Source organism: Chlamydotis macqueenii, chromosome 1 (genome assembly GCF_036417535.1).
Source record: "Chlamydotis macqueenii isolate bChlMac1 chromosome 1, bChlMac1.mat, whole genome shotgun sequence".
NCBI lineage: Eukaryota > Metazoa > Chordata > Aves > Otidiformes > Otididae > Chlamydotis > Chlamydotis macqueenii.
This window is the reverse complement of record NC_141556.1, coordinates 61,120,467-61,137,403: the sequence shown is the minus strand read 5'-3', so window position 1 is coordinate 61,137,403 and position 16,937 is coordinate 61,120,467. Positions and strand designations below refer to the sequence as shown.

Below are 16,937 nucleotides of genomic sequence, written 5' to 3'. Positions count from 1 at the left end.
CTTTCAAACTAAGCCTTCTCAGAATGGGCTGTTGTTTGAGTCTTGGTAGGAGCTGGGCTTCAAATGGACAAAATGGCTCTGAAAAATCACATTCAAGACATCTACAGATCATGTTATCACACAGATAATGGGATACTCCTAAAAATGCCATTTTGGGAGGAGGGGAAGCGGCCTGAACCTCATGATGACAACTTTAGTTAACTATTAACACACAGCCAGTGTTGTGGAAACTCTAGTATCCTTTTTCTGTGTGTGTGAGAGGGGTATCAACTCCTTGACTTCTGGTAACAGTTGATGGATAACAGGAACTGAGGTCATGATTCCCAGTGCAGAAAAAGGGTCTGCATGACCCTTTTCCAACTGCCCCCTGCGAGCTGTGAGGTTCATACATGAGATGGCATTGGTGAGGATGGGGAAATCAGCCATTGACTGGCCCAGAAAAGACATTCTGGAGTCGTGATCTGGCAAATGTCATAAGCTCAATTGAGACAAAGAATTAAAGATCCCATTAACTGAAGCAGAAGTGGTAGAGCTAATTCTGACCCTCTTTTTTTAAGCCTTCAGTAAAGGCTTAAAATGGTAGATCTTGGACTTGGTGTATTTTTCACTGTGCAATACGAGCACTTTCAATCATCATGGACTGTACCAGTCAGGAACAAATTAAACAACAGGTCAACACAAAAAAAAAAGGTAAAAGATAGAAGTATTCATGCCTGACAGTAAAGGCAGTAAGGTTTAAACACAAAATATTGTTAAGAAACAGTAAGAATACTCAGAAAAGTAAGAGCATTAAAATCAAACATAAAAGAAGACTGAATAGCTAAGGCTGCCATTGACAAAGACAAAAAAAAAAAAAAACCCATGACAATGGATATGGGGCAAAAGTAATCAATTTGTACAATGGGCATGGCACAAGTAAACCTTCATAGGACTCCTAAGGCTATGTCCATCACGGTGTGCATTTGGGCAATAACTCAATATAATGTGGCAATTAAATTTATTAATGGCAGAAAACTGGGAGACCTTGTCAATACAAAGCATTGTAATATTGTATAAAAATTGGATGACCTTGAGGTTTACAGCAACAAAACCAGATGAAATTCAACAGTACAAATGCAAGGTCATGCACTTATGGACTAATAATATTTCTGCCAGAAGATGGGAGTCATGGTTGGAAATAACACAAAAGGAGAAATACTAGGACACAGTCATTGATCACAAAGTGACTGTGAGGTCTAAATCTGACACTGCTAGGAAAATAAGTACATATAAACCTAGAAAGTTTCAAGAGCAATTTTCAAGAGAAATAGGGAAGTGCTATTCTACAAAGCCATAGTAAGGGCTCATCTGGAGTTACATACACCTTTGACCAAACATCTTCTAGGAAGATTAATTCAAGGAGGAACAGGCAGAGAGCAGGGGGCTTGCTGGAGAATGGAAAAATTACCTTACAAAGGAGAAACACTGCATTAGGCAGTGTCTCATAGAAATATACAGTTCAGGTACCAGAAATAGTTTAGCCAAATTAGAACATTCTGTTGACTATCACTATTCACACACATAAAAAAGCTATATCATAAGATGATCTGGCTTGCTTAGGCTAGAAAAAGGAAGGAATGGAACATCCTTTGAGACGCAGAAAAGAACTATGATTAATATGTAAGAAACAAAGACATAGAAAAAACATAGTTATGCTATGTTACAGCGTTTACACATACAAAAAAATAAGACGACCTCCAAAAAGACCACCACAACAAAAAAAAAGAAATAATTTTATTTAGCCAGAAAGCTACAACAGAGTTTCATATAGTTTGATCAACAAAGGAGTAGCAATGTTCACAATGCTTTATTTTGGTGCCACACAAGTGGTCTTTAGAAAAATGTGTTCAAAACATACACATTTTGTTAGCCTATTCAAACGCCATCAAGGCCAAAGAGATCTGTCAACCTTAGAGACTACACAGGTAAATCTCAAAAATCTACTTTATCTGTTCTGTATGATGACTCAGAAGACTGAAGAAGTAAAATTTTGATGTGTGGAGATCAGAAGAGGGTCACATTCTTAACTTTGCCAATTTAATAACAGATTTAAAGAGCCCCTGCAACAGCCAGATTAAGCCATAAACATAAGCCACTTGCATTCCAAATATTTGTTTTCCTTTTAAAATATTTACAACATACATATCTGAAGAGCAAAGGGGAAGAGAAAGTTACTTACAGCAGTTGACAGCCGAGATGCCAAGGTCATTTCCAAATTTCCTTTGAGACCAAGAAGTGCAGGAACCAAGATAAAAACTTCAGTAACATTCTTGAACACATCCCAATGCTATATAAAGGATACAGTGGGAAACATTCAATTGAAAAATTCTCTTTAGACTATCCAAAGAGCATTAAAAAAAAATCTGTAACTCATAACGTCTAAAAAAAAAAAAAAAAAAAAAAAAAATCAATCTTTTTATATTAGATCTAAAAGTCTAAAGCCAGAACTGTAATCTATCTAGATAAAATAGATTTAAGACTGCATATTACTACTTCAAAGATGAGAATACCAAAAGTAAGAGATACAAAATTTGGCCTTAAAACAAACCTAGTTAAAAAGAGATGTAATTAATTTGAAGTCTTTTATTTCACTACTTTAAAATAGTACCAGGTGCTATGACTGCTCTTCAATTCTGCTCTTAATTTACAGTAATATTTTCATCTCTTCCCTTCCAGCTGTGTAGAAACCTCAAATAAAAACGGCAAAGAATTAATTGTCAAATGAACAGAGCCTGTAAGTGAAAAAAGCTTCCTTTATTCTTTTACTTCTAAGTGAGAAATTTAGAAGAGTACAGTTTTCCAAAACACAGATTTCATAAAGCAAAGACAAACTCTCCTGTAATTTTTCGTGCACTGAGTTCTCAGCATGGAAATGCTGTGCTAATTTGTATGTTTGTCAATCCATGTATTTAATTTGTCATAAATTTCCAAAATCAACTAAACTAACCAAACTGTACCTGTATCTGCATTGATGGATTTGCAATAATTTAAATTATTATTTTAATTAAAATAAAATAATTCAATCCTCAAATGCAAACAAGACGTGAGAGTTTCCTATCTGCGAAGTTACATATGTATTTACTGCTGGGAAAGAATAGCCATGAAATGGTTTGTAAAAAACAAGCTTAGAATGCTTTGTTGTCTTCAAATTTTCATTTTCAAAACATGTTCTGACACATTTCAAAATTCTGCTTTACTGACATCACAGTTTAATGCTTAGTTTAAGGTGAAAAAAAAGTAGTACAGACACTAGCTATTTATTTTTGCCTTTGTGTCACATCTCTCTCATTTATGGCGAGCTGGACTGGGAAACCAGTCAAGATTAAAAGTAACCTAGAAGGAAAAATCAAGATATATCTCAGTCCAGCTCAAAGATCAGCTATAAAAACACTTACATTCCCTTAAGGGAAGGAAGGCAAGGGGAAACATTTGGTTGGAAGCCAGTAGCGGCAGTAGGCACAACTGCCTTTTTTGGCTGATCATTACGCTGTATCATTAAATAAATCATATACTAACACAGCACAAACGAAGCACCCATACAAAGAACAGACTGGTAAGATGTAAATGAACAAACTCAAGATTGGTGTAAAATAGTGCAAGGAAGCAGTGAAGTTTGCATGTCAATTTTTATTTTTATTTTCCTTTTTCCTGATGTGTAAAAGTATCTTTTCATTGTAATTGACTGAAGTTCAAGCTTTGTTTACGTTCTCAAGATTCTGAGTGACAAAGATGGTCACTTCTTACTCCTTTTAAAATTAACTTTGTAAATGCTTAAGTGTAGCTAAAGAAAGTGCTAAAGCTGAACGAAAGAAAACAAAAGAAAAAACAGCTTAATTTATCTACTGTCCTCCAGTTTAAATATTGTGGTTATTTCCTACTTTTGAATATTTTTTTTTTGTGAATCTACTTATACAGGAACAGATAATCCAGGAGGTTGGTATTCGTAAGAAATTTCTGGTTTTTAAAAAATAGAAATTAGGAAATAAAATTTAAAATAGAAATTAGGAAATAAAAGTAAATATAGCTATCAAAATGCAAAAAGGCAAGAAAATAAGCTAGTCCAATAAACCTTTCCTAACGGTTACCTTCTGCAATTTTTTCTTCAAATATCACTGCACAAAGAATTATTTTTTAGGCAACTGTTACTTTTAACTCCACTGAAATGTTGCTGAGATCTACAACTGTGTTAAGCTAGAAACCAGTCCTAAAAATGTTGCATAACAGTAGAATCTTAGTGATACAGTACTCCAAAACAGGCTTTAAAAATATTATCAAACTTTAGTCTTAAAATTCAGAGAAAGTTCTGTTTTATCTTAGTCCCGAATAACTATCATCAGCTAAATCTGCTACCACAAAACAAGATAATCTGGCATCTCTGGACCTTCTACAATTATATTTCCAAGGTGGACGTGACCTTGCAGCCCTGTTCGCATCAGTGATGTTTGTAATTCCAAGTGCTCATTATACCTAATTATATTAAGAATTCACTTACATACACTTGAATATTCAATAAAGCTCTAAATCACTTCATATTAATTTCATATAATATATGAATGTAGTGCATATTTTCATATACCTTATGCATTATCATGGACCAAATCTACACAATATTTCAGAAATTGCATAGACTTGAAGCACACAAGGAGATGCTACGATGCAATTCTTCTAATCTTTTTAAACTCCTATGTATTCTGGAGCCCCCAACACAAGAAGGACATGGACCAGCTGGAGCGGGTCCAGAGGAGGGCCATGAAGATGATCAGAGGGCTGGAGCACCTCTCCTATGAGGACAGGCTCAGGGAGTTGGGGTTGTTCAGCCTGGAGAAGAGGAGGCTCCAGGGAGACCTCATAGTGGCCTTCCAGTACCTAAAGGGGGCCTACAGGAAAGATGAGGAGAAGCTCTTCAGTAGGGACTGTAGTGACAGGACTAGGGGTAATGGTTTCAAAATAGAGGGAGCTAGATTTAGGTGAGATATTAGGAAAACATTTTTTACAATGAGGGTGGTGGAACACTGGAACAGGTTGCCCAGAAAGGTGGTGGATGCCCCATCCCTGGAAACATTCAAGGCCAAGTTGGATGGGGCTCTGGGCAGCCTGATCTAGTCGGGGATGTCCCTGCTCCTTGCAGGGGGGTTGGACTAGATGACCTTTGAAGGTCCCTTCCAAATCTAACCATTCTACGATTCGATGATCAGAGTTAATTACAACTCCCACTTGACTATGTATATACATCTAATTGTTGCAACAGAATTTTGAACCATTACTATATTTCTGTCCTTAGTAAAAGCAGAAGGTAACAGTTTTACTCACCAGCTCACTGTAGCTAAGTGACAATACTTACCAAGACTTGAATGACTCTAAATTAAACATTGGAACTGTTTAAGGGGAAAAGGAGTTCATAACAGTGCAATCGTATATGGACCTGATTACTCCTCAATATTGTAAATATCTACAATATCATGTGTTAGAATTATAAACCCCACAGACTACCTGTTAAAAAACATTTTTCAAAGCAAATACCAACCTGTACAATATCCAAAACCATGCCAGCAGAAACAGTTCCAAATCCTGCTAGCAAAAAAGGTACGAGTATCTGTAATGCCATAATACTACTAGATTCTTTGGGTTGTTTTCTACTTCCTTCCACAATGATATCTTCATTACTGTCACTAGATAGGTTGTCTTCCTGCAACATGGCATCTGTTTCTGAAGTGTCCATTCCATCACAGTAATTATAACTGGCAAAATCATCGTATTTAGGGTTACAGCTAGATGGGCTGTGTCCATTACTACCATGAAAACTTGGTTCTGAGAAGTGATGGTACTCTGTGTGCTGTTCAGACCTAACATTAAAATTATGTCCTGCTGGTTGTAATCCATCTTGCCAGACACCATTCACTTTTTTGTGTCTTTCATCCTGGTTTATTTGGTAAACAACAGGAACCATACTCAAAAGCAGTCTCAAAAATTTATCGGACTGAATTGTACTAAGATTTATAGTCCAGTTTACAAAACCTTCTCTGTCATGAACTTTGCTATTTGTTTTGGAGATGGTAGATCTGCCTTTACAGTTAGTCATAGTGCTACAGAAGTATAGGTTGAAAAGCACTTTGTTCTTCAGATGTCAATGAAGAAATCTTGTAGATGAGTCATCAAGCGCCACACTTGATGATTTTAAAACAGATAAACTAAAATGATCCTTTTTTGCATGCAAAAATGTTTTTTCATTGATCTCAGATCTTCAACAATTCCATAAGCAAGACAGGATCTGCAAAAAAAAAAAAAAGTAAAAAATATATAATCAAGCTTTAAAATACTTTAACTCTGCAGACGACACAAGATACTCATTTAAATTTTCAGATCACCCAGCATCTTTCTAAAGCAAGTACTGGTAGAAATGCCAATCTCCTCCAACATTCAACTGCCTACGTTGAAAAAAACTGGAAGGTAAAAAGGGAAAGTTGGCTGGTGAGGAAGTTTCACAGACTGGTGTGCTTTCCAGTGAAAGAAAGAGACAGCAATGTGGACTGTAAGTGAATCGGTGAGGGCCTAGCTTTTGCCTTTTTAAAGCACAGGAAGTCAAAGTCTTCAGGCTTTGGAAGCGCAGGAAGTCAAAGTCTTCAGGCAGATGCTGTGTGTAGCCTCAGACTTCCAGTGGCCTTGAAAGCAGTAGGTCCCCAGAGAAACTTTCTGCAAAGTGCAAGGGTACGGACAAATGGAACTCAAATGATGCATCGTGGAGCCACTGTTGTTCCTCCTGCTCTGTGCTAATGGCAAGGAGCGTGGAAAAAATACGGAAAAAAAATCCTAATTTTCAAAACGCTGTCAGAAGTGCTAAGTGCAAAGCAATATTTTGGTTGGAAAGGCCTTGTGTGTTGACAGTCCCTGTCCTCCATCCCCATAAAAAGATGGCAAACCGGTATTGGTATGTACAGTTCACAAGTATGCTATTTTAATTTTCTCTGGAGCAAGCATACAAATTATGTTAAATAGAAAGAGCTACCGTATACACAAGAAAACTGGACATTTTTTCATAAAACACTACAATATCAAGGAAAGGAGACTGTAATGAAATTCAGATCAGTTAGTCTACAATAGTTTAAATGAGTCTAACTTAAAAACAGACCTCTGGTATTATATTCATAAATATGGCATATTAAAATTTAATTAAAATTAGTAAAATGTTAGGAGTTAGGATAATTAAAATAAAGATATTAAAAATCTCATTTTAATTTCATTTCACATGAGGTGTAGATTGCAGATATTTCCTGAAAGACAGGTTATTCTGATGTTTAGTAACCACTAAAATGTAATTATTTGATCAATTTTAACACTTGATGTGGTCAATTTGTTTGCTTTCTGCAAATCACACAAATACAATATATCTTTTGTGTTTAATGTGATTTTATGTGCATTTACTTCTATTTTGAAATCTCCATTATGGTAGAAAATTAAACAATTATATATTGGCAGCCTCAGGTCATTTGACATTTCCTCCACCAGAAGCCACTTTACCTTCCTCTTCTTCAGCTTCCATGTTGTGATAATAGTTACAGTTATTTACTAAAAGAACAACAGTTTTCATTTGGCTTGAAGCTTTGTTGACTTTGGTATTTATTACGAGACTCCAAGAATACAGTAAGTGCTCGGCATAAACAAAGAAACAAAGGTCAGGCAGACCACACCAGCACAATGTGGGATAACACAATTCCACACGCTCAAGACACTCTGTCTATGTAAAGCTGGGAAAATATATTTTTATAGACTGCGGGAAATCAAAATAATTTAGGGTGAGAGGATTTTTAATCATTTTTTTCCTAAGAAAATGAGGCCTCTAAGATCACATCATTTATGTTACGATCTCTATACTTCCCCTCCCTCTGTTTCAATTTTTTTTAAGTAATCCAGTATTTCTGGAGCAGTTTCAGGCAGATTTGACAGAAAGTAAAGATGTCAAAGCTTTTCATAACTAACAGCCTTATAAGAGATGCAAATCTGTGTCCTTGCTGTAAGGCATCTTCAAATATTAGTTGGGATAATTCACTCATATATGGCAAGTGGACAGCATGTCCACTTCAAAAGTCCTGCTGGTCACAGAATTACTTATTTTGGTTTTGTGAGTGAAAAGACGACTCAGATACAACATGAAGATCTTCCCTCTATCAATGGCTTTATCCAAGGGACTCTGCCCAAGAAATGAATATTTTTAAAATTACAAAGGAGTTTACTGCTTGATTTAGAAAGAAGTTGAGTTTTGAAAGAAAAAGCAATCTTTTTTTCTGCAAGACCAACAGAGGAATTTAAATAATCTGCAACATTCCTGCAATATCTTTTGCGGCTCTGTAGTGGATTGTGATACACTGAACCTTTTAGCATAAGTGCACAAAAACTCCTAGGCCTCAGTTCTGGTTTCCACACACTTTAATTAGGAGTAACAAAACAACTTTTGCTGCTATCCCAGAGGAACTCTAACCGCAGGCCAAAATGGTGCTCTGTTAAGTGCTACAGAAAGATAGAATGAGAAGAGGCAGTTTTGTTTCTTCCTCACCCAAAGGTGGCATTATCCAAGTAAAAGAAAAGAAACGGTGCATTAAAAAAAAGCCAAGCAGAAGCAGATGTATCATTAAACTAACAAACTAACTATTATCAACTTCTATGACAACAGCAAAGAGTTTTATAGAAGGATTAAGAGGAATATAAGAGAAGAGAAGTTCACGGCAGCTGAGGAAAACTAAAATTTCAGGAAGGGTATAGCCTAGGGTGCTGAAGGTTGCCAACTGATTTCTGATGATGGGAAGTGGCACACTACTTATGAAGCTTGCAGAAGGAAAAGCTTTGAATCATTTTAGCTGGCTGAATTTCGGTTGGTCACAAGAAATGTCTAGGCTAGAGAAACTTTATGATAAAATTCAAGAATGGGATGTAGAATTAAGATGTAAAAGTGTCTGTGATGAAAGACACGTACTTAGACCCCCAGCAATCTCACTGGGGTTTTTTGGTGGTGGGAGTATCTTTTTTGAGGAGAGGTGGAGGAGCAGCAAATGGAGGATTTTATTTCACTCATAGCAAATACATTGAGAAAATTTCCCGATAGCTTTTACAAGGCAGAGTCTGGCTCCCATTGTGGTTTCTCCAATATGTCCTCCAGTCACATCACCACGGTGCTAGACCAGTGACTCATGGAAATTATTCATCGGTCTGGAACGCTGGCCAAAAATATTTGGGTTAATTATCCATATTTTTCTAACTTGCAGAATTTTTTTCCTTTTAAGTTTTTACTATCTTTTTTTTTAAAGAAACAAATCTTTTGGGGAGATTATGGTTTCATTTAAGATGAAAAAGTGTTAACAAATAGAAATGGCACTTAAAAGACAAAAAAGAAGAACAGAAAAATTATTTGTTCAACTAGCAAGTTAGAAAGGGAGGATGAGGTTGGCATGGACGGCTGAAGTTGAAATTGTACAAAGCAGTATGGATGACAGTCATTTACGTTCTTCCTACCAAAAAGACTTAGAATGACAAAAAAAGTGAGCTAATGATTGCTGAAAAATGAGAATTTAAGAAGACAAACTGAAAAATCTACTACACAGGGAAGAGTAATTACTTCCTCAGAGCATACAGAGAGGATATAACTATGAAGAAGCCTTCTGAATGTAACTATTCATTTCTAAAAACCTGTTCCAGCTCAGATAATTTTCCAAATGTCGTCTGATGCAATAATTTTATCCCAAGTTATGCGATGCTAATATTGCTGAACTTTTTTTTTGGGGGGGGGGGGGGGGGGCGGGGGGGTGTACCTATAAAATGCAGCAAGCCATGTAAGGAACAATATGATCTCAGGGACAAGAACTCCCTAAGAAGCTTTATCATTGTCAAGAACAATGCCAATTTTATTGTGTTGTCTAGAAAAGATATAGCCAGCTAAAGAAGCAAGCTCTACTCGAGTAATTCATATGAGAAAAAGGAAGTAAAAATCTCAAAAATCCCATCTCCTAGTTTCTGTAGGAAAAAGAGATAAGTAAATCTGGTTTCTTGCCATATAATCAGGAGGTTACAGAGAAAACTGAAGAACTGAAAAAAGGAAAAGAGAGAGACAAAGATCCTTTGAGAAGCCAGGAAGCAGCCCCAAATTTATCCTACCTGGCATGTTATATATGAAATGAAAGGACAACTTGTCTTTGTCCCTACAGCAAAATAATGAGCTATGCCCAGAGTATGAATGTAGTAATTTCCACTTCTTTATTGTTTCCTACGTATCTACTTTTAATAGTTTCTTCTTTTTCTGCATACATTTTGTACCACATAACAATTGCTGTGTATTATTCACACCTCTTTCTCAGAACTGCAAACATACACAAGCATAAACAAACAGTCCTGTAAACATACACAAACAGGAAATACAGCCATAGCCTGCTGTTTGCTGAAGATGTGTTCCTGAAAAGTGAGATGCTTAGCAATCCAACAGATAGCAAACCTATAAGAATTAATACAACTGATGCATACAGCAATTTAAAACATACACAGAGAGACAGTATATACTATGTGGAAAATGGAGAGGCAGAAGCAGATTATGTGGAAAACAGACAGGACCATGAACTGGAAGAGATTCTGACTTTTGGAAATGGATAACTGCTTTAGAAAAACCTCAGATATTTCAGCTATGAAACTGAACACCTGATCATTATCGCATTTTTCCATCCTTCACCTTTGATTGGTCTTGATTCATCTGAGGAAGATGAAGATGACATGGAAAATGTAACTGTCCAGGAAGAAGCAGCAAGAATGTTCTTCATTATTACCCAAACAAATCGCCAACATCGCTTCAGACACACTCATGATTCAGTTCTCAAGAGCAGGGGAAGGAGATGCTTTTTCCAAACTTTCCTAAGGTTTAAAGAACATCCAGCACTAGCAGGAATGGATTCTACAGCTAAATTTGATCATTTAGTGAACAGACTGCTGATAATTTATTTAAAGAATGAAAATAATTAGTAATTAAATCACTGTGCTTTTTTAAGTACCTTAAAAAAAAAGGGAAGGGGGAAGAGCAGTGCATCATTAAGTATGAAACTTTTGTAGAGTCAACATTAAGACGGGATAAAACAAATATTTATCAAAGTCTAAGCCTAGAAAAATTAATTTCTTTCAGAGGTTAGCTAACAAAACCAAACGCTAACACTTATCTAAATAATACTGAGGGTTTTCAGAGGATCTAAATCTAATCACACCATAGTCAAGACTCATTTTTCCTAAAAGCTGCAAATATTTTCTACAGGTAATCTTTTAAGGCAAGAATAACCTCTACATTGCACTTCTAAGTAGTTGACAATGAAACACGATAACTTAAACATGCCTGCCTGAGAAACACCTCTCAGTACAAGTACTATCCCTCAGAAAGGGATAGTCAGGAAAGTAATATGAAACATTAATGAAATACCAAGCTTTAATATTTTGCCATAATAAGCAAAGATGAAGCTGGATTCTTTTCTAGCTTCAAAGACGAAGCCAGACTCTTTTCAGTCAAAGGATGAGAGGCACCTGGCACAAATTGAAACACAGGAAATTCCTTTTAAACTTAAGAAAAAGGTTTGTTTTACCATGAGGGTCATTGAACACTGGTCCAAACAAGCTATGGACTCTCCATCCTTGGTGATATTTGAAACCCAACCGGACATGGCCCTAAGCAACCTGCTCTACTTGACCCTACACTCACCAGAGGTGGTTGACGAGACCACTGCCAGAGAACTCTTCTGACTTCAACAATAGTGAGATTCTGTGATGTTTGAAATGTGAGGTTCTGGGGGACTTTTAAAAGTTCAGAATAATATTTACACAGGTGATACAGGGATCTGCACGGCTTCTTCTCCGCTATTGTGTCCTGCATACATAGAAGTTCCCAGTATCAGATTGACATCCTTACCACAGCTGTGGCTACTCATTCACATCGTTGTATCCTGGCAAACACATCAGTAGAAAGTGAAAGCTACATCATATCACCTCAGTATATACAGAGAGTAAACAAACAGCCTGTATTATCATTAACTATTTTATAGAATCCGGGAACCAAAGTGGTGCGCTGGGCTAAGATTATTTATACCTTATACTTACTGTTTAGTATTAATGACAGAAAACGGGCTGAAAATTTACAAATGCTGCATGCAAAGCAGATACATGGGCACTACATACCATTTCTTAAATATTACGCAGTAAATTGGTTAACATGGTGTTTATTGTATGGCAGTTCTGGGTTAAATCAATAGCAAAAGAAACAAAAGAAAAAATAATGAGAAGAAAAAACAGATTAAAGAACCTCCAGATGCCTTCTTGAATATAACACACTGAAAGAGTTGCCAGCCTCAGCATCCGTTTTCAGACAAGTTTGAGACTGCTGCATTCCACTTCCTGAACATGTCAGCTTTCAATTTTTGCCCCAAGGAAGAGAAAAGCAGCTGTCGGAAAACTACTTGTTTTGCCTCTGCACTTTTAAGGCAACTCAATTAGGAGAGACCAAAACAGAGCCAGAAACAAGGTAGCAAGGCTGTGAAATGCGGTTAGGTTGTAAAATCACCCAAATGGAATACCAACACGAAAAACACCAGGCAAGTCACATCCAGCCCACCAAAAGCAGGTGGAAAGGTCTGAAATATAAGAGATAATGTAGTCCTACAGATTAAGTAACCAGGATGGGTCCTAACTGTACTATTTAGGATCCTGATTATGGGTTTCTACTGTCATCACCAAGTAGAGATGAATTGCTTATTAACTCAGGCCCTACCTAGGACACAGACCTCACATTGTTTTTTGTGGATAATACCCTAAGGTGTTTGAAAAGAAAATGATACGCAGTCATTTTTCCTTCTGAAGTACCTACCAGTCACACTGTAGTATTTATGGTCCCAGTTTCACAATATCTTTCAGGCAGTATATCTAGGGAATGCCACCAAAACAGGTCTTCCCACCTGCTCTCATCTTTTTACCAGCATTACTGAACTGGTAAAGTGAGGATAACTTAGGATATCTACTAAAGCCTGCTTGGACTCTACCTAGAAAAGATATATGAGCAGACTTTTTTCAGGTATTTATGTTTTGTTCCTGACACTACGACTAAACAATTATTTAATTTCATATGTTCCATTTATCAGAGCCTAGCTAGTGTAGTGTGGTCTATAATCTAGGACCAATGTGGGTAAAGAAGACATACAACTGCATCTTGGATAGCAGTGGGGGGTGGACCATAATATTCACTGGAACTAAAGAGACACAGCTACAGCTTGAACTTAATTGAAAATTAACGACAGAGTAGAAAGAAAAGTAGAGTAAATCACAAAAAGCTCCTGTCTGTTGGCAGAAAAGTACAGAAAGATCATAAATGTACCACCACATGTTAATTACAGCACTTGTAAAGAAAAGATGACCACTGAAGTCTGTACGTGTGCTGTTCGGGTCTGGTCTAGAAACCGCACCTGCGGTGGCAGATCCCAGAATATTTTTTCTAGGTGCAAAGATGTGAGCAGAAATCCAAGCACACACGGATGTAGAGACTGCAGGGGAATGAGGGTCACTGGCAATGCTGAGCAGACCTTGCGCACGCACAGAGAAACCAAAGAAAAGCCTCATTGTCCGGGCTACCTGGGGCAGCACGTAATTAGATGAAAAGAGCCGCGGGGGCTCAGGGAGCGCAGGGTGCCGGGCCCCTACGCCCTTCAGCATCCGTGGGGCCGGGCGCTGGACACCCGTGGCGCCGGGGGGTGCTGCAGGGAGCGCGATGCGGCTGAAGGGAGGGCGCAGAGGGAGGCTGCGAGGGCGGGCGGCCGCCCCAGGGCCCGGAGCGGCGGCCGTGGGGAGACGGAAGCAGGCGAACCTGAACCGCAGACGGGGAGGAAGACTGGCAGCCTCGCAGCCCTGGGGCAACCCCCGGGATTTGGGGTGGGGCAGGCGCGCTGCTGCCAATGGGGCCGGGGGGTGGGGGGGGGCGCAGCGCCTGGCAGCTCCGCCACTCGTGAGGAAACTTTCCCGCCTCCCGCGGCCCCCGCCGCCTCCCTCGCCCCGGGGCGGCAGGTCCCCGGCCCTGGGTGACCCCCTTTTCCCGTCCGCCCTCCTCGGGCTGCGCCTTCCCCTCACCTGGACGAGGGCGATGCCGGCGGCGTCCCGGCGTCCGGCTCCATCGCTGCGGCGGGCGGGGAAGGGAAGCAGCCCGGCGGCGGTGACAGCTGCGGGGCTAGGTGAGCAGCGCCGCCGCCACTGAGCAGGCGCGGAAGCGGCGGGAGGGCGGGCAGCCCCCGCGATGATGTGGCCCGTGATGCGCAGCAGCCGCCGCCGCCGCCGCTGCTGTCGCCGCCGTCGGCACCGGCCGGGCCGGGTCAGGGGAGGGGCCAACCGCCGGCCCCCGCCGCTGAGGGGATGCGCGGCGGGGGGGCCCGGCCCCGCCATGGCTCACGGCTTGGCGCCCCCGGGCGAGCTCCGGTCCCCTGTCACCCCGCCCCCTCCCCTCACCTGAGGGGACCCGCAGGCCGCCCCCTTCCCGCCGGGCGTTCTCGGCACCCTCGGCGGCGGGACCGGGCGAAGCTGGGCCCCCTGCCTCGCTCCCTCCGCAACGACCCGGTTGGTGCTCGGCTGCACGGAGGGGGGCACAAAAGACCGGGGAGCGGGGCAGGCCGAAGCTTTCTGGGCGGCGTAGGGCAGGAGTCAGCGTTTGTACCGGCTCCAGGATGGCAGCTACTGGGGCGGTTTTGCTCTTCCCGGCAGCTCGGCTAAATATAGCTTTCTCAGAAATCAAAATTTTTTTAAAGTATTTGGGTCAGTTGCTGTATTCTTGTTCTTGCCCAAGTAGTCTGTGTACCCTGCACGCAACACAGAGCGCTTACGTAGCAGTCGGCGAGTAGCACCCTTGTCGAGATCGGCTTCCTGCCTCAGGGCCTCGCTGGGCCCCGATAATCAATCCTCAAAACTCCTGTTTTGAGACACACTTTATATTAATACATTAAAGTAGTCAAGCTAGCTAAATTTGTGCAGTTACTGTCATTACTAGCATTACTCCTCGATTGTTGCTTGGTGCTCCGGAGTAGCGAGGATGCCTGAAGTTGAAGGCGAAAGGGAAGAAAAGAGAACGGAGATGTAGTGGAGGTGACAGCAGCCGAGTCTACAGCGTCTCTGTTCCTTTCTATAGACTGAATAAAAGGCAGCATGGGCAAGTCACCAAGTGTCTGCTGTGAACTGGAGCTAGCTGCTGTGGGTGTGTGTGGAAAAGCAGAAGCTTAAGCACGGGAGAATGGATTTGCAGGACCAGGGCCAAAAATATCTACGATAGTGAAATGTATAGCACCATCTTGAACTCTGAGTCAATACTGCGTTAAATGAATGAAGCAGCCCAAACCTCAGAGCTGTTAATTCACTGGTCAATGCTGTCCCCAGCCTGAATTTATTGGAAATTTGGGCTACAGGCAGGTGTGCTGCTCCCATGTTACGCAGTGTGGATGCACAATTGGGCCGCCTTGCAAATCAGATAAAGATTGCGTCTGCCTCTTGCCAACAGGTTAGATAGTAAACCTGAGGTTTGGGAATGGCACCTCAGGGTGCTATTTCTGGCTTTTCTAATTGCTTGTCTGGTGTTCTTGGGCAATCATTTCATCGCTCCCATTACAGGTTCCTTGGCAGTGTTATGCCCTTCCCTCCACTGAAATCACATAATACCCATGGATGATGTATGTAATTTGAGGTTCCCTCACTGTTATTTTGGGCTGTGTGCAATTAGACAAAGTCTCCTATTTTTTGTGGCCCAAGGCAAAAAACTTCAGTCCTCAAGATTTTTCAGTCATCAAAGCTAGCAATAGGATTTTTGTGGGAAATGGAAATTCTGGAGCACAGTTGGGTAGGAAGGTGCAAACCAGGTAGCAAATTCAGTGGAACGCACCTGGCGCTGAAGGTTGGCTGGGAAAGTGGCAGCGGATGCTGACCAGTCTGTCAGGACAACCACAGTGCAGTCTCTTGCTTGAGGCCTTGCAGAAGGTTTCATAAAATCAGTCATAGAATAGCTTGGGTTGGAAGATGCCTTCAAAAGTCATCTAGTCCAACCCCCCTGCAAGGAGCAGGGACCTCTCCAACCAGATCAGGTTGCTCAGAGCCCCATCCAACCTGGCCTTGAACGTTTCCACCTCTCTGGGCAACCTATTCCAGTCCTTCTAACTCCTTTGTATTTGTTAATTCTAAGATACTTGGATATGCGTGGGGTTTTTTTTGTGTGTGTTTTTGCAATGAAGGCATGTAAACATTAAGAATTTAAAAAAAAAGAAGAAGAAAAGGTGTTTCCCATTTCCTGCTAGATCACCGCTTACCTGATTACTACTTCTTCTCATTTTTGGCTTGGATTTCCCTCCTTGTCTCTTATGAACCCTTCAGTTCTCCTTTTACAGTTTTCACATTGTCTAGATTATAAACAGAGAGGGATGGAAACTGCGGAACAAACCTTGAGTAACAGGTTGGCCAGTGTCAACTGAACTTGACAGTTGTTTAAGTTGCTTTTCCAAAAGGTAATTAAAGTTCCCTCAGGGTCTGAAATTTAATTTTAGGTGCATTTGTCGGATTCTGATATTGAAAACGGGAAAATTCTCAAAGAGAAGCAGCTGCTGGCAGGCGTTCGAGTCCCGTTACCCGCTGGCAGCCTGGTTTCGTGCTCTCATTTCTCTTCCAAGCGGTGGGATGGACTTTTCACGCCAAAGCCTTTCGTGAAGATTTAATTTATTTTTTTTTTTTTCTTTGTAAGGTGAATTGTTTTCCTTTCCGCAGCGTTAACCCCGCACTTACCCGGGTGCGGGCGTTCGTGCCGGTTGCCTGGCGAGCAACGGGGCGGTTCTGCTCCTCCCGCCCGCCAGGGGGCGCTGCGGCGGGGCGGGGCGAGCGAC

The 16,937-nt window shown here is 40.6% G+C and overlaps 1 protein-coding gene across 1 annotated transcript in view; it reads right to left on the bottom strand.

Annotated features, from left to right (window-relative positions):
* SLC41A2 (solute carrier family 41 member 2) overlaps positions 1-14,253 on the bottom strand; it is a 60,594-nt gene extending 46,341 nt beyond the window's left edge. The window contains exons 1-3 of the mRNA XM_086740143.1: positions 14,161-14,253; positions 5,564-6,307; positions 2,219-2,326 (exon numbers count right to left, since the gene is read on the bottom strand). Of these exons, the coding sequence (XP_086596269.1) occupies positions 2,219-2,326; positions 5,564-6,118 (663 nt within the window). The 5' untranslated portion in view covers positions 6,119-6,307; positions 14,161-14,253. The remainder of the gene's footprint in view (positions 1-2,218; positions 2,327-5,563; positions 6,308-14,160) is intronic.
* Positions 14,254-16,937: the final 2,684 nt, after the last annotated feature.